This window comes from Leptidea sinapis, chromosome 38 (assembly GCF_905404315.1).
Source record: "Leptidea sinapis chromosome 38, ilLepSina1.1, whole genome shotgun sequence".
NCBI lineage: Eukaryota > Metazoa > Arthropoda > Insecta > Lepidoptera > Pieridae > Leptidea > Leptidea sinapis.
In genome coordinates, this window is record NC_066302.1 from 4,900,729 (window position 1) to 4,924,605 (window position 23,877).

Sequence of the window (23,877 nt, forward strand, 5' to 3'; positions counted from 1 at the left end):
AAGCGTTCAAGAGAGATGAACATCTCTCACGGAGATACAGCAAGATAGAAAATGAAGCGAATAATAATAATAACTTTATTTCCCAAACATTACAATAATTAATAATAGTATTACAAGTTAAAAAAAATCTAAATTATATTATTAATTATTTACATACAATACAGGGAGCAAAGACAGCTAAACTAGTATGAACTGTGTTTCAGCTGTCAGTGACTTCTCGGTTCCAGACATGTATCCTGTTGTTGTAATAAAATTGTTTCACAGCATAACTGTCAAACCGTTGCGTCAATAAATTCGACAGGGTACGCATCAAAGGAAAAACAAATTTGTTGTTTTTATTTAATTTAGCAGCATTTTCCTATTTATTCACCTTTTAAACCTTCCCTGGACTTCCACAAATAATTCAAGACACAATTAGCCAAATCGGTCTCGATTTTTAGCGAGACTAACGAACAGCAATTCATTTATATATATATATATACTAGCTGACCCGACAGACGTTGTTTTGTATATAATAAATAAAATAATGTTTTTATATGAATTTGTCAAAAATATATCATAACATCAAAAATTACTTCGTAAAATATGCACCCTGCTGTCGTAATGAAATTATTTCACAGCAGAACTATCAAACCGTGCGTCAATAAATTCTCTCATAGAAATTATGTATGGACACATCAAAGGAAAACAAATTCGTTGTTTTTATTTAATTTAGCAGCATTTTCCTATTTATTCACCTTTTAAACCGTCCCTGGACTTCCACATTTAATTTAAGACCAAAATTAGCCAAATTGATCCAGCCATTCTCGAGTTTTAGCGAGACTAACGAACAGCAATTCATTTTTATATACATACTAGGTGGACCCAACAGACGTTGTCCTGTACACATGTTTTAAATTTGAAAAATCGGTCCAGCCGTTAGGAGCAGTTCACTAACATACACATGAGCAGGAGAATTATATTAAATGGGCGGAATTGAGAATCTAAACCAATCTCAAATTCACTGAAACAAACAAAAAAGTCATCAAAATCAGACCAGTCGTTTAGGAGGTAGTTTAATTGTGAATTTAAACCATTTTCGAATCCACCTGAAGACACACACCAATCTCAAATTCACTGGAACACACAAAAATATCATCAAAATCGGTCCAGCCGTTTAGGAGGTAGTTCAATTGTGAATCTAAACCATTCACGAATCCACCTGAATACACACAGAAAGTTTCATGAGAATCGGTCCAGCCGTCTAGGAGGAGTTCAGTGACATACACACGCACACAAGAATTATATATATAAAGATATATAGATAGATAAGATATGAAATCACTTATTGAAAGTCAGAAAAAGCGCCCAATTGCAAGTTGGACTCGTCCATGAACGGTTCCGTAGCAGCAAGTAACATAATATAAAAGTTCTTGTAGTTCATTGTAACTTTGATCGATGTTTTAATAATAGTGTATATTTTTTAATTAAAAAGAAACTACTTATTAGATCTCGTTTAAACCAACACCTCGTTCGGTTTTTTGCCATTTGGCTACGAAACCCTAATACTACCCATTCGGAAATGCGTCAGACCTGAGAAGAACGGGCGCAAGAAAGTCAGTGGGCTTCTATTTTTTCAAAAAGATTTCGATACAACAAATTATTTATTTGAATCGCCTGACGTCTTTCGCCCATTCCCAATCTGTGGTATTATTTAGAAAGTTATCTAATATATAAAATTCTCGTGTCATGGTGTTAAGCTTTGAACTCCTCCGAAACGGCTTGACCGATTCTCATGAATTTTGAGTGCATAGGTAGGTCTGAGAATCGGACAACATCAGTTTTTCATCCCCCTAAATGTTAAGGGTGGTCCACCCCTTTTTTTTAAATTTGTAGTTTTAAATACATACAACTTCAAATTTTCTGTCGCGAATATCTTTTACTTTTGTATGGCGATTTTAATACCGGCAATAAAACGTTTGCTGGGTCAGCTAGTTTATGTTATAATAACCTTGACAGTGTCAGGTTGTCTAAACGCTGATAATGAAATATCGACGCCGCATAATTAATGATGTAATGAGGGGTTCGATGACTGACATAAAATAATAAATATTCAGTGGTTCTAATATTATAGCAATAACAATGACAGTACAACGTTATATAGATTTATTTACACGAAAAAAAGCGCTCTGTGAACGGCTGGATCACTTGGCGTTGCGTAGAGACGTCGCTTCATTGTGTGTCTTCTACCGCATTTATTACGGCGAGTGTTGCGAAGAGCTGTTTAACCTGATTCCTGCCGCCGAATTTCACCTTCGCACGACACGCCACAAGTTACGATATCATCCCCACCATCTGGATGTTTGGCGGTCCTCCACAGTGCGGTTTTCAAGGAGCTTTCTTCCTCGTACTACGAAGCTGTGGTATGAGCTTCCTTGTGCGGTGTTTCCGGGACGGAACGACATGGGTACCTTCAAGAAAAGCGCGTACACCTTCCTTAAAGGCCGGCAACGCTCTTGTGATTCCTCTGGTATTGCAAGAGAGTGTGGGCGGCGGTGATCACTTAACACCAGGTGACCCGTACGCTCGTTTGTCCTCCTATTCCATAAAAAAAAACACAATTTTATGAACGATGCGGGACTCGAACCCAACTGAGCCAACCGTTGAATGGTCAGAAATTTTATTTGTGTATTATTCCTAGAAGTGAGGGCTTTCACTTTAAAAACATAACAAATTGTTTACATTATTTTATTAAAAATACCGCAAAAAAAGAGAACGCTGGGAGAGTTTCTTGCGCCGCTGTTTCTCCCTCAGGGCGCCATTTGTTTCCGAGGCGGTGGTAGTGTTTGAACTGACACAAAACACGGCTAATAAAAAAATGCTTTTATTCAATAAATGACTATTTAAATTGAAGGAAAATTGACATATAAATCTGACATGTACATTACTGTTTTATTAGAATTATAACTGGTGGGAGGCTCCTTTTCACAGGATGCCTGCTAGATTATGGGTACCACAACGGCGCCTATTTCTGCCGTGAAGCAGTAATGTGTGAACATTACTGTGTTTCGGACTGAAGGGCGCCACAGCTAGTGAAATTGCTGAGCAAAAAAAAATTGTATTGCTAAGATTATAATACTTATGGTTAGCTTCAATTTTGTATAAAATAAGGTTTTATACTACATATATTTGCATGCCTTGTAGGTAGAATAAGAGAAATTTAATCTAAATAAAATAAGACCGATTGTAAAACTGACCATATTCAAATGCAAATAAAGTTATTATTATTATTATGTCTTGCTTATGATGAAGTGGAAAATCTTCTAATCAGCCTAACATGACAAACACACGAATTCTATAGATCACACACACACACAGTTTTTCAGACATGTTTTCATTGTGCGAAAATATTTTTTTAATCATTTCTGTTTATTTCTATATTAAATAAAACTTATCTGCCAAGGAAGTTGCGAGATATTCCCAACACAAGTGTCCTAAGACAACATACTGGGAAGTCTCAACCATTAAAAATGTATATGTACCAAATATTTGAAAAAAAAAACGAAATTTATTTATTTATTATAAAGAAATCAACTTTGAAACAATAAATGCATTTTATGCCTCCCATTTTATAAAATTTCATTGAATAACTGATTTATGTAGCGTACAGATGTGGTATAGTTTACAAATATCGACAACGTTGTACGCGCGGCGGTTATGGAGCGTGCGCGCAATATAAATACGATTCAGGCACGTGTGTTTGTGAATCAGAAATAAATCAGAGAGAGAATGATTGCGATGATTCATGTCGATCAGATTAAACACAACAGACGCGCAGGTGCTCCTGTGAAGGTCATTCCAAACACGAGCCGGTACTAACTTTACCTGCCTCTTTCAAGATACCAGTGGGAGCCTCCTTTGCACAGATGCCGGCTAGATTATGGGTACCACAATGGCGCCTATTTTTGCCGTGAAACAGTAATGTGTAAGCATATTATTCCCACCATCTGGATGTGTGGCATTCCTCCGCAGTGCGTATTCTAAGGAACTTTCTTCCACGAACAACAAAGCTTCCTTTTGCGGCGTTTCCAGATAGTTTCCGAATAAGATCAAGTGTAGTGATTGTGGTGTAACTGTCTGTTCTCTGAACAGTTGCGAGGACAGCAATATCTTTTTTTTAAAACAATAAGAGCAAGACGAGCAGGACGTTCAGCTTTGCATTTGATACGCTTTGCCCATTACAATGCAGTGCCGTTCAGGATAAGAATTCAAGAGAAAAGCCCCAAAAATTCTGAGCGGCACTACAACTGCGCTCGTCACCTTGAGATGTTAAGTCTCATTTGCCCAGTAATTTCACTAGCTAAGGCACCCTTCAGACCGAAACACAACAATGCTTACACATTACTGCTTCACAGGAGAAATACGCGTCGTTTTGGTACCCATAATCTAGCCGATGTGAAATATGTAAAGCGGTTTGTGCAGTGTACCTACATCCGGTGCTGTCGGGCGCAATGCGGCCCAGAGTAGAGCGAGTGCTGGCGTAGAGAAAGTTGCGAACTATCTTATTATGTCACAGATTATACAACATTACATTCTACATTATGTACGCCGGCCGCTGGCGGTCGCCGGCCGGGTCATCGCACGCTGCACTCGACGCTGTATCTCCCAGTGTTGCCAGCTTCACGGCTTACCACTGAGCCTGGCAATAAAGCGCCTTAGTGCGGTGAAAAATGCTTTTCAATTTTTTTTATTTTTATTTATTTATTATATATATTTTAATATCTAGAGTTATAAATTTTTTAAATTGAGTATAATATCACCTACTATTTTCTTATATTTTTGTATATTTAATGAAAATATATCAATTCCAGTAAGTTGTTTATTGTAGAAACTACAAGAGCGCCTCACAAATGTATTTCCTGCATAATTGCTTTTATAAGGTGATACATAAAATGTAATCTTAGAACGAGAGGAGATTCGCGGTGTTATATTTTTTTTTTTAGTTAGCTAGAATAGTTTAATAGGCTGCAATTTCTTTTTAATGAAATAACACATTCATATTATTTAAATATATATATTATATTTAATGTAATTGTAACAGCGTTGACCTCGAACAAAAACACTATTCCAAAACAATAGATAAAATAGGCACTAAAAAGTATTAAATAATTGCGTATTTTTATACAATATAATTCATAAATCTAATTCTAGTTACAATTATTGTTATTTTTGGAATCGGTGTCCTTCCGCCGCGACCCGCTCTTGCCTCTCGCCTCCTCACGACTCAAGCACATCTCACCTATAACTATGTATGTAGTAACAAACCTATCTTGGATGACACCGACTCCAAAAATTACAATAATCGTAACTAGAATTAGATTTATTAATTAGATTGTATAAAAATACGCAATTATTTAATACTTTTTAGTGCATATTATATCTATTGTTTTTATAGAATATTGTTTTTGAAATCGCTTGTTTTTTTGTTTTTATTTTTTTTATTTTTAGTGAATTTGAAGTACACTAACTAAGAATTTGTCTAAATATGTGTAGATATACTGCAGCAATGAACGTAAGCGCTTAATTGAAGAGTTCCGTTACTTTGCCATGGATTCCGTAATCAGAACTTAACCAAACTCTCACCAAATTGTCTTTGAAGTATATCCTTTCCAATAAAAAAGAATCATCGAAATCGGTTGGCGCTATGAGTTATTCGTAAATTTATCATCCACTTTGCTATACGTATGTATAGCAAATTTAAGACGATTATGGTTTTCTCATGGATCCAATGGTTCGATCTGGACCAAATTACAATGGGACCACACGGGAAGCACCAGCTTTCAAATAAAAAAGAATTATCAAAATCAGTTCAGCCAGTCGAAAGTTTTGAGGACATAAAAAAAACATACCGACGAATTGAGAACCTCCTCCTTCTTTGAAGCCGGTTTAAAATATTGTATATAATTCTTCATGTTTGCACCATATTGCCATTATCAACTTTTTTAAACTGGTCTAACTTTATCAAATTATAATATAGCATATTATGTATATGGGTGACTTCTTTCGCGTGGGTTACAGGTTTCCCCACTGCTTCCAGTGTTACTACCAAAATAGATTGTAGTCAATGAGTACCCAAGCGATATAACTCTGGCGATTAAATGACCCTTAATAACTCTTTTCACCTTATATTATAAAGTAATTGTTTAATATAAGCTTTTTATAATTGTTATTTAGTTATAATTATTGTAACCCATTTTTAATTTATGTATAACATTTATATGTTATGATTATCAACAAATTATCATATTTTTATACGCTTTATATTAGCTTCACCTGTATGTTTGTATGTTTGTAACCGACTTCTTTGGGCGTGATTTTAACCCACTTTAAACGGCTAGATTTCGTTCAAACTTTGTAGATTTATCGAGGACCGATGACATTACACTAATTTGATAAAATTATGAAATTTTTCAACTTGCAAAATATGATTTTTGCTAATTTATATAATTTTCATCTATAGTCGATAAGGCAGGAATTGAAGTTAAAGTATTTTATTGTAAAAAAAGCGTGGAGTGCTTTTTAAGATATTATTAAAATAATAATTCTTCTACACCCCACCCTTTTTTTTGCAATAAAATATATTTTTTTATACTATTTTCAATTTAAATTTATTTTCTATTTTTAGTTGAATTTTATATAAAGCGTGCTTTTTAGTTTTTTTTAACTATTATTTATTTTTATCATTATGTAACGGTAATTTCATATTTAACCCCTAATAATGTTAACATTAAAGATATAAACAAATTGTCTTTGGGGGAACATGAAATGTGGTATCTTCAGATTAATGTCCAATAATTATATCATTTTAAGCATGCAGTTTTTGTCATAGATGATATTTTGTTAAATATATAAATAAAATGCATCTAAGTTGTGATTTGTGATTCACATCTATGTTATGTAGCTGTTATATGGCACCCATTAAAAGAAAGGAAAAAAAAGTGTGTGTGTCAGATCCGACGCACGACTGGAGTTTACTCCTCAAGAACGAATAAAGTGTTCAATTGTCAAATAATTCAATTGTTTTTGATGAAGTACTAAACAAAATCAAGTTGAATGGAATCGGTTACAAACAGACATTCAATCAAAATTCAATATTTAATAAATACAAAGCACACAATATGTTTATATATACAATACAAGTCATATTAATATATAAGTATGAATTGTAACTTACTTAGTACCCACGTGCTTATCAGTTTTTCCGGCATTATTATTTACACCACTTTCTTCCATAATTTATAGAATTTTCACTTAACTTTATGAAAGTATAATAACAAATCAATTTCAATATTATAATAAAGCTTCAAAATGCAAGAAAGTGAAAGATGCGCGAGAAATGATGCGCACCAAAAACGTTATTATGCCATTTGACGAGTAGGTTTTACTCTCCATATTTTTCTCGTACCGGGCGCCTAAAATGAAAATCGATTCTTAAGGAGTAAACTCCAAAAAAGTATGTGTGTAGTGAGTACTTACACACTAATACCTGACACCACTATTTGGCTGTCTGTCCGTCTGACTGTCTAACAGCGGGCTGTGCAATACTTGCTGTTGTATATTGTTACTGTGTACAATGGTGGTTGTAATCCTAATTCTGTTCCGTGTAGTCCTGCTTACCATAAACAATTGTTTATTTGTATTTATAATTATTGTGCTAATGTTAATTTGTTGGTAATGGGTAAGAAAACAAATGCATCGTACTAGATATGCTACTGATAGTAATTGTGTACGCGGCACGGAGTAGGTACAGACGAGTGACGACCTTCATGGTCGCAGCTACGGCTGCCCGCTGTTGTATCAGGTGTGACTTGTTGATGGTTTTCACATCATTCTCCACAACTCTACACATATACCATAACATACTAAAACTTTTTCTACTATGTTATATATTATATACTCAGCATTGATACCTTTAGGTACATCTAGTCTTGCCATAATTTGAAATAAAAATGCATGCAGAAAAAAATTCTATGAAGAATTTATTTGTAGAAGTCTTAGTAATAAATGAAAATTGATGATTGATGAGAATTATATTTATTTCCAAATGACTAGCTTTGACTCTGTCTGTTGATGAATCTATGGAGTTTCCATTGAAATTTTCGTTGAAGTTTGCTTGTTCTAGAGATTTCTTAAGGGACTCTATGTCGGCGTATCGTTTTTTTTATGATAATAAGGGACGAGACGAGCAGGACGTTCAGCTGATGGTAATTGATAGGCCTACCCATTACAATGCAGTGCCCCTCAGCCCTCAGGATTCTTGAAAAACCCAAAAAATCTGAGCGGCAAATGCGCTCGTCAGCTTGACACATAAGATGTCTCATTTGCCCAGTAATTTCCCCAGCTACGGCGCCCTTCAGACAGAAACACAGAAATGTTTACACATTACTGCTTCACGGCAGACATAGGCGCCGTTGTGGTACCCATAATCTAGCCGGCGTTTTGTGCAAAAGAGCCTCCCACTGATGAATATTGTTTAGTATACTGGTATGTCTTCGAAAACTTACCATAAATCGAAGTCCAAAGATTATACTTTTCGACTGCGTATAGCGATACTAAGTATTTTTATTGAGACACTCTCTTTAACCGTATCGATTAATTTTGGGCATGTCCATACAGGATCGACTATAAGAATGAACCTTCAGACGCCCTACACAAGTGCTTCACTTCTAAGCATTTCGATTTCGTGTTATACCCGCGCCCTAACAATTGCGAAGTTCGAATGGTAGACAAAGTAACACCCGCTCCAAGAAGTTGGGTGACTTCTTGGAGTTGCTTGGCTGGTTGGAGTAGCCTCTACCACCCTCGCACGCAAAATAGGCGCATATGACGTTGAGTTACAGAAAGCGCCCGTGTGAAGAAAAAGAAGAACACCCGCTATCTTGGCCGCTGTTAGCTCTTCGATGATACGCGAAAGAGTTCTAGAAGGAGTCTTCATTATTAGGGATGATTATTTTTGTTTCCTGATTTCCCGAATTATGCGAACTTAGAATTATGCAGTTAGATAATATTACAAATTTTGTATATTATTTGATTATCTGGTAAGAATTCTAGAATTTTAACGATATATATGGCGATAATATGATAATAAAATGATAATTAACTGTATATATGTAATGCGCTTAACCAATTGTTATAATATTTTTCATATTAAATATTGATAAAAATAATATGTAGTAATAATTTACACCTATATCTGTATCCCGGTATAATTTTCACAAGACTTTTACTTGTTTTTTTTGTTTAAATTTTGCAAAATTGTATATGTATACGATAAGATAAAAATCTCTGTTATAATGGAAGAAATCTCAAACATTAAGGCTTTAATAAGACGGTCACGGCAACCACACCTCCGTAGTCTGTCCTACCATATGGTAGGCGAAAATGGGAGTATTTATTGCCAGACACACTAAATGGTTTGCCAGCAAACGTTTTAGAAAGCATTGAGGAAAAAACCGGTAAAGGCAAAGTATTTATTAAACAAACAATTTTTAATGTAATTATGTATATTATAAGGCGTGTTAATATAATAGGTATAAGAATTTATAATATAATAATGTAAGTAATTAAGAGCGATCTCGTCCCCACGGATAAACCTTACATGGTTTCTTGTGGGTGACTTTATATGTATTTTCTCTGTAATACTTTCAAGTGAACAATAAAGGAAAAAAAGAGACATTTTATTAATTCCGGGAGTGGGTAAAACAGTTAAGAAGGTCATAAGTACCTACAAACTGTAGAGACATTACCAGAACCTAACCAGTTTTATGTTTATTTATATTAAATGCCACGCTTGATATATTTAGCGCCAATAACTTATTGTAAAATAGTCATAAAACTAAATATATTAAATTTACTGCGCCAAATATCAAAAATGTAGATGCGAATATTTATTAAACGGAGAGGTGGTAAATCCAATTGAATCTGCTATATTTCTTGGTTCCAAATTACAATGGGGCCCCCATATTGAAGGATTGGCTAATAGACTTAGTTCTGCAGCATATGCGGTTAAAAAAAAAATTAGACAGTTAACTGACATACAAAAGGCGCGACCATATACATTAGTTATTTTCATTGTATTATGGTATATTGTTATGGGGTAGTGCAGCTGATATTAATATCATCTTTGTAGTTCAGAAGAGGGCTATTCGCGCTATTTATAACCTAGGTCATAAAGAATCATTAAGAGAAAAATTTAAGGAAATAAAAATTTTGACTGTTACTTCTCAATATATTCTTGATAATGTTCTATACGTTCATTAAGCACATTGAGGAATTTGCTCGAAACAGTGACGTGACAATCATAATGCTAACACGGGGAACAAACATAAACTTGTTATGCCTACTACTCGGCTAAGTCGAGTTAGTAAGTCTTTTGTGGTAAAAGTTACTATAACATAAATGACTTTCTTGATGATTCCACAGATTGGGAATGGAACGACCGCCCTCAGACTATTAAATAATAAGTAATTGTACAACATTACTTTGTAAACATATTTTTTGATGAAAAAAAGCCCGCTGAGTTTGTTGCGCCCATTCTTCTCAGGTCTGAGGCATTCCTTTTGGAATGGGTGGTAGTTTTTGACTTTCAATAAGTGATGTCATATCCTATTTTGAATAAAAATATATATTTGAATTTAGCTCCTTACTACTGTGAATATCAAAACCACTAGTTAACTCACACATTGACACGGTATATTCTGAATCAATAGTAAATACTTTATTGTAAGTAGAAGACTGTTTGCTTAAAAAAGAGAGCAGTAAATTTTTTGTATACGTATAGTCTTTCACGGGCCCTATTGTATATTCAATAAATTTCGTCATACGGTGCCGGAGAACTTCTAAAAGCTATCCAAGTTGAGGAGAATTAACAAGAACATAATTGTTTTATATAAGATAAATTTGTGAGTGACATATCAATAGAAAAACTCTATTCAATTATCAATAATACCAAAGTTAATAAAAGTATTAATATACCAACATTATATATTTAAGAGATAGAGTAAATGTTTGTTATTGAAAGAGAAAGAAATTAAGGCCACGCCGAGGTAGCGATACGTAATAATTGAGAAATAAATACGTTCGTTGATTACGTTCTTTAAACTTAGTATTGAACACTAGCTACTGCCCGTGACGTCGTCTGCGTGGATGATATAGGTAAAGCAATAGTAATATAAACTATATAATACTGTCCCGACCTTTTCATGCAAAATTTGGTCCATCTTGAGAGATAGGATAGTTTTTGTTTCGATTTGGGACCCATAATTATTTTTATTTTCAATATTTGTTTTGTATGGACATTTTCTATGAGAGAATTTAGTGACGCACAGTTTGACAGTTCCGATGTGAAACAATTTCATTATAACAACAGGGAGCAAATTTTACAAAATAATTCTTGATTTTTTTAAATATTATTGGCAAATTCCTATAAAACAGTATTTTTCTTTATTATCTACAGAACAACGTCTGTTGGGACAGCTAGTATAATATAAGTTAAGAAGAAGAAGACAAAAGGAGGAGAAGAAGACGGCAAGCGTCGCAAATATGTTGGCCTCAGTGAGTCATACATCTTCTTCTCTTCTGGAAGCTTGTACATCAACAAAGAACTTGCTTGCAGTATCGTAGGCATACTTTGTTCCTGTCAGTTAATGAACAAACTGTCTTCGAAATGTTATGGGTTGAGTCACAGTTTTCAGCTGTTTAATTGTTTCACTCCTTCCCAGAAGGAAGAGCGGCGATGTCACACAGTTGAACACTTATAACGAGATAACGAAATACCTTTTGACATTTCCTCACAACTGCGTGTACGTCAATTATTATCAGTGAGGAATATCTCCTGCTCGTTAAGGATGGGCTCCCATAATTATATGAGATTTTCTCGAGATTTTACAACTAAACTAAACCTATCAAAGAGAAATATTATATACATATAATATATACTAGCTGACCCGACAGACGTTGTTCTGTAGATACTAAAAAAAATACTCTTTTATAGGAATTTGTTAATAATATTTCAAAACATCCAAGAATTATTACGTAAAAAATACTCCCTGTTGTTAAAATGAAATTGTTTCACAGCGGAACTGTCAAACCGTGCGTCACTAAATTATCCCATAGATATTATGTCCATACAAAACAAATATTGAAAATAAAAATACTTATGTGTACCAAATCGAAATAAGAACTATCCTATCTTTTAAGTTGGACCCAACTGCATTCCACGAAGTAATCCCCATTTAAATCCGTTCATTAGTTTAGGGAGTCCAACAACGTGTCACGTAATTTATATATATTAAAATATATTCAAACCTTTTTCCTTCCGTTGTCTTAACTGAAAACACGATAGGAAGATATTTGTTCGATACTTTTTTAATCGAAAACTATGCTTATTTTTAATAATTTGGTAATTTGCTTAAGGATTTGATCTTCCATAAAAGCGAAAAAAATACTAGTACATAGAAAATACGGTTAGTAGGTAATCTGTTATCAATGTCAAATTTTACGTAGTTTCTTTAGTATTGCCATAATTAATTGAATAAGTTTTGGAACTTATGCTGTTTAGTTCGGAGCAAAAATATCGAAAGACGCGATAAAATACGATGCCACGCGATACTGAATCTTATTATTGTGTAGGTTGTGGTCATAAATCTATGCGGGCATTCAGTTCCATTATCGTTGACTGCGTGCTCCCGGCTGCCGGCGTACGAGCGACTGCTAGTCACGAGGTCAAGGTGAGATCACCAGACACACTCTTGCTTTTTACGGTCTGCGGTACTTAATTTCCGATCCTATCCACGTTTTGTTCTAGATTCGTATTCTCCTATAATTTTCTAGAACGTTTACTGATCGGAGGCGTGTGTGTTTAAAAGAATTGTTAAAAAACGTTTGTGTGGGAAAGGTTATTATAGCATAAACGATTTTCTTAATGACACCACGGACTGGGAATGAAGAGAACACCCTCAGGCTCTTTTATTATAAATGTTTATTGTACGATATCACATTGTAATCCATATTTTATATATAAAAAAAAAGCCCACGTCCTGCTCGTTTCGTCCTTATTTCCATATAAAAAAGCAAAAAAGTTAACTTTAAACATCATTTAATAGACCGTAGATAAATAACTCTTTTAATAGTAGTAGAAATACCTTAGATTTGATTGGTAGCCTCGGGTAAGCTTGTCGATGACAAATTCAAATTCAAATATTTGTATTCAAAATAGGATTTAAAATCACTTATTGAACGTCAAAAACTACCACCCATTCAAAAAAGACTGCCTCAGACCTGAGAAGAATGGGCGCAAGAAACTCTCACAGCATACTTTTATGGGCTCTTTTTATTAAAATTTACAATATTGTTTTGTCATTTTTCATAATCTAGTTCTGGGCTGTACGATCGCTCAGATATTCAGCTGTGGAGTAGTAAGACTTACGACAGAGCCATTTTTTACTTAAACATTTATATTTAAATAAACATAATGCCTTGGACTTTATTATTTACAAGTTATTTAATTTTATTTAATAATTTTGTAGTTTTTGTTTGTTTAAAAACAATAAGAGTTTGTTTTTTTTTACAAATGGGTTTCTGTAGTATCTCGAAAATAAAATTGTCTTTACAACGGTGACGTCAATTTTATAAGACAATAATTTTCCAGTACGAAGCCAGCTTGTATTAAAATATAAGATTCACACAAATATAATGTCACATTCAGAAATTTGAAAAAAAAACATCACCAACAAGCGTTCCAGAGACCAGTTTATTTTGCGCTTTTCATGAAAGATGAACTACTTCAGTGTTATAACGACACATTATTTTAATTATTTTATTACTTCACGTAACTATTTTTAAGCGCTAATATGGAACATTATGGACCTTTTAATAAAACCTGACCTAGCATTACAAATATTTTAAGTGTGGAATTGTTGAATCACCAGTCGGTTATAATTTAACTGGTTTTGTTGTGTACTGTATAAACTGCACTAGTTTAAATCCAGCCGAATAATTATTCTTAACACAGGATGTTGTTACCGTACGATGTAAAAGGCATAAAAGGCATTTATTTTCTCAAAATTGATTTCTTTAGAATTCTTTTTGATGTCATTTCTGATAACTACTAGATACTACTACCGCTTCAGAAACAAATGGCGCTCTGAGAGAGAAGAAGCGGCACAAGAAACTCTCCCAGCATTCTTTTTTTGCGCTCTTTTCAATAAAAATATACAATATTGTACAATAATTTCTATTGCTATAAAATAATCACAATCTAGTCCCAGGCTGTCCGATCATTTAGATATTCAGCAGTGGAGTAATAGGACTTACGACAGAGCCATTTTTTAATAAAACATTTAAATTTATTTATAGATAATGCCTGAACAGTGGCTGGGACTTTATTATAGAAGTGTATACATTTACCCTTAAAGCTATTATGTATGTAATTAGTGGCGGTCGTGTATAATGGTACTGCCACATAGTCTTATGGGTGGTTACGGTCAGCCCAAGTGCTGCACACTCCTCAAGTCTTCAATTCTTTGCAAGCACATTCTTCAATATGTAATGGAATGCAATGCCACACAAATGTAATTAAAAATGTTTTGTTTAATTTATCATTGGTAACAATTTTCCCGCTCTTATGAAGCTTAGTCTCTGTACCGTTTATTTACTCATGTGACAATGCTATTATAATCCAAATAGTGTTTGGACATATTTACCACAACTTCTAATTTTTTTATTTACGAACAAACAGATATTTTAAACTTATAAATACCTAAATCTAAATACAAAAATAAACCCATTCGGGTTGTAGCGTGTAGGTGTACTGCAATTGTCGATCGTTTTAAGTAACGGAAATACTGGAAGGGCATTAAGTATGTATTATTGTTGATAAAGATTTTTTTAAATGGTAGTTGCTTCCCGCGGTACTCCCGCGTATAATGAAATCAATGGCATTCGTAAAGGTTTGTCGGGAAACCACGGGGTTCATAATTTACGTGATTAATTAAAAAAAATGTGGCTTATTTATAATAAAGGTGTTAGTGTGGTGTTGTTTACGGTTTATTACATCTACTAAAGGCCAGAAGTTTTGTATAACATAATATTTATTTATTATTACATAATATTTATTATAGAAACAAATATTTATTTAGATTAACGTGAAAAAACAGCTAGCGCTTTTCATCAAGTTAGCTCTACAAATACTGACCTCTATGGTGCTGTATTCATGGAGACCAGTGTCTACAAATAACACAGTAACGGGTTATAGCGAAGACGTCTATCATAAGTTTAACTTATGAATGTGGTTATTATACAAAATTCTAATTATAACGTACAAAAAAAAATTCAAATCAGATTGACAATTCCAGAGTTAAGACCGCTTAAGTCTCCATAAAATATCTTCAGTTTTATAAATATATAGCAGAAGTTACATTTCAGCCACTGTTTTTTCTTTTAACTAAAAAAATAAATTCTTCATTCAACGAAACTGTAATGAATAAGGAAATCCTTTGATAATTTATAATATGTCTAAATAGAGCGTCTAGGTGAGGTAGAGTGCTAGGCAAAGCATGACAACCGGCCAGGTTTATTACTTTAGTGTGTATGACAGCTACGTCTTACACTCACGATACGTCAGCCACTCTGTGTGCGTGTGATTGCTGAAAATAGAGGCTAGCAGTTCGCCACTATTTTTGCGTCATGTTCACAGGTGTCACAATCTATCTAGATGTATAAAGTATGCACCATCGGCATAACTAGCTAGCGACCCAAAAATTATGACCACCTAGGTAAGTAGGGATCTATTTTTTATATGTTACCATTTTCCGTATATTAGCAATAAAAACGCACCCGAATTGAAAACCTTTTTGAAAACAGATACTAACTGGCACCAGCCGGTGAATATATTGTAACTGATTTGTCACATTGTATGTTTCAAAAGTTTTAATGTCCCAATTACTTACTCTATTTATGCCCAGAATTCGGTGGTCTGCCGTACCCTTAGTTGCTATAATAAATATATCTTACCAACAGATGTATTGGTCCATACTAAAAGCTCTTTCAAAAAGGAAATCATTTTAAGTATATTGTAATCGAGGAGTTGATAGCGACTTAAGACATACGCACATACACTCATACACACAAAATCTTTATATTGATAAGTTATTTTTTTTTATTTTGATTTAATCATAGTTTAATTAGTGCGTTAAATGTTATACCATAAATAGTGTGACCCTGTAATTGGCAGTCGGCCATCGCATAATATTTTTGTAATTAGTTTAATTTTTGTGTGCTGTTGGTTCAATAATAATAGAACTGCGTTGATCAACCTGCCATCTAATATAAAAATCTGCTAAGAACTAAATAGCTGGTTAAAATATAACTAAATGAAGGTATCATTTGCATAAGTTAATGAATATCTACTGCTTATCTTAATGTATTTTTAACTAACATTTACAAGTTAGTAGCAAAAACTGACAATTGAACTACCGCGTCAAGAATTACGTCACTGAGACAGATTCAAATCAGTAGAGACTAACAGAAGTATATTGATTTCACTAAAGTAAAGGGTGCCATTTTATAACACCTGGACATAGTAGATATATGTACCAGTACGGAAACTACCTAATAACGTTCGAAATGACACACACAAACATGCGCATCGACGAGGCCCCTAAGCGGTTTTCGCGGTCAAAGCGAGTCGAGTGTCACGTTGTTGTTTCTGCGATCTTTTTAAAAATGCCAGCGTATTGCGTGGTATACGGCTATTTGAACTCGGTTCCATCAAAACTCCAGTTTGCGTTATTTAAACTATAAAGTAGTATTATAGTATATAAGAATATATACTATATTATAATATTTTTTTATGAGTGTGGTTTAATGGTTCTCTAGGATGTTTTTTAATATTTATTTATTTTGGACAAAAATACTAACCTGCATTTGTTTTGTCCTGGTTTTCTTGGGTGTTGAAACCAATACGAGATAGTGCTGTCAAAATGAAAATTCAAGATGTCCGCTGCAAATAATTATCAACAAAAGTTTTTGAGGGTGCTGAAATAGATATTGGTGTCAGAATTTAAATCCAATATGGTGGCCGCATAAAATTGATAATTTTTGCATCATGGGTATCGTTTTCATGATTGTCCAGGATGTTGAAGCAGGTAATGCTCGACTTTTGAAATAAAATTGTGTGTTCACCGACAAATCTCAAAAATTATACCCATATTGATTTTATTGAAAAAATCTACAAATCACCATCTTGTATCTCGATAAAGATGTTAATTGATCTTAATTGATACTCACAAAAACAATGATTGCACCTTCTAGACATGTTCGTGGGATGACTACAGGGAAGAGTTTCTTAAGACTGTGGTAGTAGGTAGGTAAAACGGGTTGGACTTGGTATCCCGTAGCACGAATTTGGATGTAAAAAATATTGTATTTGATAGAGCTTTAGTCACGATTATAATGATACCACTCTTATTACAAAGTAATGCACCATTTTCAAGAAAATAACGAAAAAAATTCTATCCTAAAACAGGTAAACCACGTAAATAAACACTACATGAGGTCATGAGCGCTGAAATCGCGGCGGGAGGCTAAAAACTGTCACAAAATGATTTTGGTTTCTTCGTAAAATATTAGGACAGGCAAAGGGTTCAAGCTCATACAGCCATAAATTGTATGAAAAACAGTGAAATGAAATGTAAAACAAAGTCTGTGACAGATTAAACTATCTATCAGCCATCAACTAATCAGGGATTCCCGCCCTCCACTAATCAAGAACCTCAACCGTCAAGCAGTCGTGATTATTTTGAAGCCGATGAAACACCAATAAAACGGCATTACTACGTTGAAGAATTAAAAGAGATGTGGAATTTAATTATGATATATCAGCAATCGGGTACGCGCGAGCAAGCTCTTGCCCTTGCTGAGAGCAAAGGAATGATTCCAAGGCAAAAAATTTGTAATGATCATAAAAAACCATCGGACTGGCTCTTTTATATGCAGTAAAAAAGCATACAGACTCAAATCTAATGTTAGCCGAGTAAATAGTACTTGGTTTGACGGTATTCGAATAACATTACCACAAGTATTTTATCAACTACAATTCATTAAAATTAGTTAGGTTAGGTTATGTTAGAACAGTTAAAACAACGCACAAGCCGAGCGTAGCGTGCCGCGGCAGCGACCGGCGCGTGCCAGAACCAAATTGTAGGCGTTTCCCCTCATTAACAAATTAGGGAGGGGGGAGGGTCGACTTTTATTTTGTTTTTTCTTGAAAACTGTGTATTACGTTGTAATAAGAGTGGTAGCAATATAAACGCTTTGGTCCACGAGGACCAAAGCTCTATCAACTACAATTCATTAAAATTGGTTAGGTTAAGTTATGTTAGAACAGTTAAAACAAACGCATGAGCCGAGCGTAGCGTGCCGCGGCAGCGGCGATAGAGCTTTGGGGATTGATGAACATGAACTATAAACCCTTTTATAAATGTTTTCCTTTTATCTAAAAATAATTATTGATGAAGCCGTCTAATCTGTCATAGACTATTTTCTCCATTTTATTTCACTGTTTTTCATACAATTTATGGCTGTATGGGCTTAAACTCTTTGCCTGTCCTAATATTTTACGAAGAAACCGAAATCATTTCATGACAGTTTTTAGCCTCCCGCCGCGATGTCAGTAGTGTTTATATACGTGATTTACCTGTTTTAGGTTAAAATTTTATTCGTTATTTTCTTGAAAACGGTGCATTACCTTGTAATAAGAGTGGTATCATTATAATCGTGTACTAAAGCTCTATCAACTACATTATTTTTTACCTCATAATTCGTGCTATGGGATACTAAGTTTTAACCGGTAAAACTTCAACGGACAAAATTTAAAAACACATATTTCTAATAAAAAAATTACCTACATTTGAAATAAGCTTTCATACAAATGCACCCAAATTTACGTGAACAAAGTCGCGGACACAGTTAAATTATACATAAATGACGATTCCAAATATTTGGAATACCTTCCGACAATTATATTTTACGTTATAATATTAGTTGTCATAAGAAGAAGCACTAAGGTCACTGTCATAAATTTATTATAATTGGTGAAACGTGTCATATGCATTGCATATGCTAATAACAGAAAAGCACAGTGATTTAGTTCGTCTTAAGATGTTTGTTGATTCCTGAAGATTTGAAAATCTTAGAAAAACCTTTTCCATTTCAAATTGTTTCTCATTATATCTTTTTTATGACAGTAAGGGGCGAGACGAGCAGGACGCTCAGCTGATGGTAATTGATACGCCCTGCTCATTACATTGTAGTGCCGCTCAGGATTCTTGAGAAACCCAATAATGCTTAGCGAGACATAAGATTCCAGTAATTTCATCATAACACAATAATGCTGACACATTATTGTTTCACCGCAGAAATAGGCGCCGTTGTGGTACCCATAATCTAGCCAGCATCCTGTGCAAAGGAGCCACTGGTAGATCTTCCTAAATAGTTACAGTTGGATAAAACTGCGGGACAATAATATTGATTTAAAAATAATCCAGAATTTGTACTAATTTAAGATATTTCATAATAACTTTCATAAGATAAGTGCATTATAATAAAACAATAACAAAGAAGATAAATATTTATCTGGTGCTCACTTCAAAAACCGTTCCGAATACTTATGATTTATAACTTTCCACACCAACGTAAATTTCCTCGGCACACATAGCAGTCTGTATAAATAACTTCTTCTACGTTGTTATTACGAAGATGTAATTTTACAAGGGTTTTTTAATGTTTAGAACTCCATCGTAAATTTATAGTTCCGTGAATTTCGTAACGATGTTATAGCGTCATATTTATTTACAAACTTTTCCTATAATATTGAATTTTATACCTGATTTGTGTAATCGAAGAAAAGTTATTCCATATTTAAAAGTTTTTGTCTATATAAACCTATATATCAGTAGAAGTTATTTTAAACTTGGATTAACTTTAGATTGACTTTATAAGACTGTAATAATTGTATTTGAAATAAATCCACTTACCTTTGGCATTGAGTTGAGTTCTCATCCTGGCGATCTCCCGGGAGCGACTCCTACTCCTGCGATGGGCTGCAATTCTCCGCGGAGAGCGAGCCATCTTTCACTAACTCACTTTAACTCTCATCGCACTACACTCGCGTAAACGAGTCCGTAAGGCACGCGCGGCGTGGTGAAGGCAGTGAGCGGTAGGCACGTCAAGTCACTGAAGCAATTCGATGCAAACTGTTGGTGGTTGGTAGCACTTGGCCTACAAAGTTCGCGGGGAACCTGACCTCACCTGTACCGGTGTGGTGAGTGGTGTCGACCGCCTCATTGATAACACACGGAGCGGCCCCGCTGATAAGTGATAGTGCGCTATGTCGTCTGTCTGTGCGTTTCGCTATGCAGCCAAGCGTTCATTGTTTACGTCGTGTTCCTCTGTTTACATACTGATAACCCGTGCTGATATATATCAATACATCATAGTAAAGTAAATACCAAATGCCGTAATGCGTCATGCTCGTGAACGGGAGCTACTTGTGGTGGCAGGATGATCCTGTTACTAGAAACTAAACATCATGTTTTTAAAATAAAAAAAACTATGTTTAAAAAAACGACTTTTAAAACTGAGAAGTATCAAATAACTAAGGATTTAATTTAATACACCTCTTATGCAAACCTTTACCTTTAATATTAATAAAATACAATTATTTATATGTTTTAAGTCGGTGCCAAGCACTAAACAAAATAAAACTTAATATTATAAACTGCTTACTTACTGTAATTATTAAGGTTGTCTGGCCACGCGTGTCTGTCCGCTTGGGTTGTTTTATTCTAGACGAAGTTATCCCGCTCAAAGTCACGCGTGGTGAGTGTAGGTACCTACCTACTATTACATTTGGCTTGGCATCGACATCAAAGGTGTTTTAGTATTTTTGTTGCATCACCTTTATTCCTATATATTGTAGTTGAAATTATTTGTGAAACGATGAATCTGTAAATGTTGATATAAAAGAATGGCAATGAGTTTCTTGCTACTTCTTCTCATTTAACACCTTTTCCCTTTTTTTCATTTAACACCTTTTCTGAAATGGTGTTAAATGAAAAAAAGGGAAATATTTTAATATTTATTAGTGTCATTTCCTTGACATGCATGAATAAAAATGATTTTGATTTGATTGAATTCTGCATACAGACAGATAGAGATCGTATAATAGCGTAAAACCCTTGATAAAAATCAATATAAATATTGATTATCTATATAATCAATAACCTATTGACAGATAGCATTGGACGATATCTATATTGGACATAACTATGGATAAATAAGATCTTGTCATTAACGGCCGTTCCCGATATACTATCTACAGATAGAGATAAATTACTACCTCCTACTGTCAGTAATTAGCTGTCAATAATCTGAAGCTGTCCCAGTATACCCAAAAAGTCATTCATATCGCCAATACACTGTTGCAATTTCCACACAAAATTATATCCCTGGTAAGCTATACGTCGTCCCATTGACAGACAGCTTGTACGGATAAAATGAGTAACCGTCGATAAGTTTATTGGGACAGAAAAGTCAACGATAGTTACGATTTTTTATCTCAAGTAGGCTACAACCGGAGATAGATTGAATATTGGGGACAGCAATGTATCCGTAAGTTAAACTAAGGATAGATAGGTTATTGAAAACGATCGTTAATCATTTATGCGTTTAGATAGACTGCGACAGCTGTGAATACATCAAAAAAAAATTGAGGTGAACAGTTAACCTCTATTTTGAGCAATGTACTAACTAAACACTAACACAAAGTGGCATACAATTCGCGAGTGTAAGACGTATCTTGTCACGCATACTTAAGTAATAAAATTAGAGGCTCTATCTAAACATACCTATAAATTATCTAAAATAATTACATATCTAATATATAGAATTCTCATATCGCGGTGTTTGTAGTTAAACTCCTTCGAAACGGCTTGACCGATTCCCATGAAATTTTCAGTGCATATTGGGTAGGTCTGAGAATCGGACAACATCTATTTTTCATTCCCCTAAATGTTATGGGTGGTTCTCGCCAAATTTATTTTTTTAATTTTTTGACATTTTTTTTTAATTTGTTTGATTATGAGTCTTCAATTTTCACCCATCTACGATCAACAGTTACTTTTGTATCGCGATTTTAATATCGACAATACAATGTTTGCAGGGTTAGCTAGTCTTTATATATATATATATATATATATATATTTCTTGTGTGCGTGTGTATGTCACGGAACTCCTCCTAAACGGCTGGACCGATTTTGATGATATTTTTATGTGTTCCAGTGAATTTGAGATTGGTGTGTGTCTTCAGGTGGATTCGAGAATGGTTTAGATTCACAATTAAACTATCTCCTAAACGGCTGAACCGATTTAGATGATTTTTTTGTTTGTTTCAGTGAATTTGAGATTGGTTTAGATTCTCGATTCCGCCCATATAATATAATTCTCCTGCTCATGTGTATGTTAGTGAACTCCTCCTAACGGCTGGACCGATTTAACAAATTTAAGACGTGTGTACAGGACAACGTCTGTTGGGTCCACTAGTAAAATGATCAGTTATAGGCTTATATTCTGTCAGTTTCGTTACCTTCTGAAAGTAGCTTAATTACCTATTATAGTTTATTGAACTATTCAAAAATCCTGACTTAAATTATATTCGGCTCAACTGAGGTTAAGAGTTTATGGATCACCATAGCATTCACCTGCATTATGCCATCGAGCATTGCCAGCCCTTTTTTGAAGGTAGCCATGTCGTATCGTCCCGGAAATACTGCACAAGGAAGCTCGTCGCACAGCCTATTCATAGCCATCCCCCCCGTCCCCTCCAACAAAGTATTAGAGCGGTATTAAAACAGAAATTACCCCAGGAGGGTACCGGCTCTAGCAGAGCCGGAGTATCCCTCCCCGAGCATTCGCGCTCGGGCTGCCCCTCGTATTCTGGGGAGGGCACAGTACCGCGTATGTCACAGGACAAACAGGGCAGCAACACCACGGCACCCCGCTCCACGCTTAATGTGGACTTTTGTAACATCAGGTGAATTCACTCCAACTTAAACGCCGTCCACCACCACCTTGAGACGGCGCAGCCGGCCTTGTGTTTCCTTACGGAGACGCAGATATCTCGACCTTGCGATACGTCATATTTAACGTACCCCGGGTACAAAATTGAGCACAATTTTTTGCCTCATGCCGGGGTATGTGTGTACGTTAGGGAGGATATCTGCTGTCGCCGTCTCGGCAATTTTGAGGGTAGGGACCTGTCTACTCTCTGGCTGCGCGTAGATTTAGAGGACCGCGTCCGCATCTATGCGTGTGTTTACAGGTCCCATAGTGCTAACGCAGAAACCGATCATCTCATGGGCTGCGTTCAAGCGGCAATTGACGACGTGCTTGCACAGATGAACCCTGAAATCGAAGTCTTGGGTGATTTCAACGGGCACAATGCCGAATGGCTTGGGTCACGTACCACAGACTACGCAGGGCGATCTGTGCATAATTTTTCATTGGCGTATGGTCTGTTCCAATTGGTTCAGTCGCCAACGAGGCTCCCGAATGTGGATTGCCACATGCCGTCCTTATTAGATCTTCTGCTGACTACACATCCCGATAGTTACCAGGTCTCTGTTGACGCCCCTCTCGGAACGTCCGACCATTGCCTGGTCAGGAGTGTAGTACCAACCCGACGCCAACGTCGCAGACCACCAGCGACCCGCCGCGTTTGGCAGTACAAGTCAGCAGATTGGGATAGGATGCGTTCCTTTTTTGCATCCTACCCTTGGGGCA

General features: G+C 35.1%; 1 protein-coding gene across 1 annotated transcript in view; it reads right to left on the bottom strand.

Annotated features, from left to right (window-relative positions):
* The window catches only part of LOC126975834 (phosphatidylcholine:ceramide cholinephosphotransferase 2-like), a 140,458-nt gene extending 120,154 nt beyond the window's left edge, over window positions 1-20,304 (bottom strand). The window contains exon 1 of the mRNA XM_050823869.1: window positions 20,073-20,304. Within this exon, the coding sequence (XP_050679826.1) occupies window positions 20,073-20,166 (94 nt within the window). The 5' untranslated portion in view covers window positions 20,167-20,304. The remainder of the gene's footprint in view (window positions 1-20,072) is intronic.
* Window positions 20,305-23,877: the final 3,573 nt, after the last annotated feature.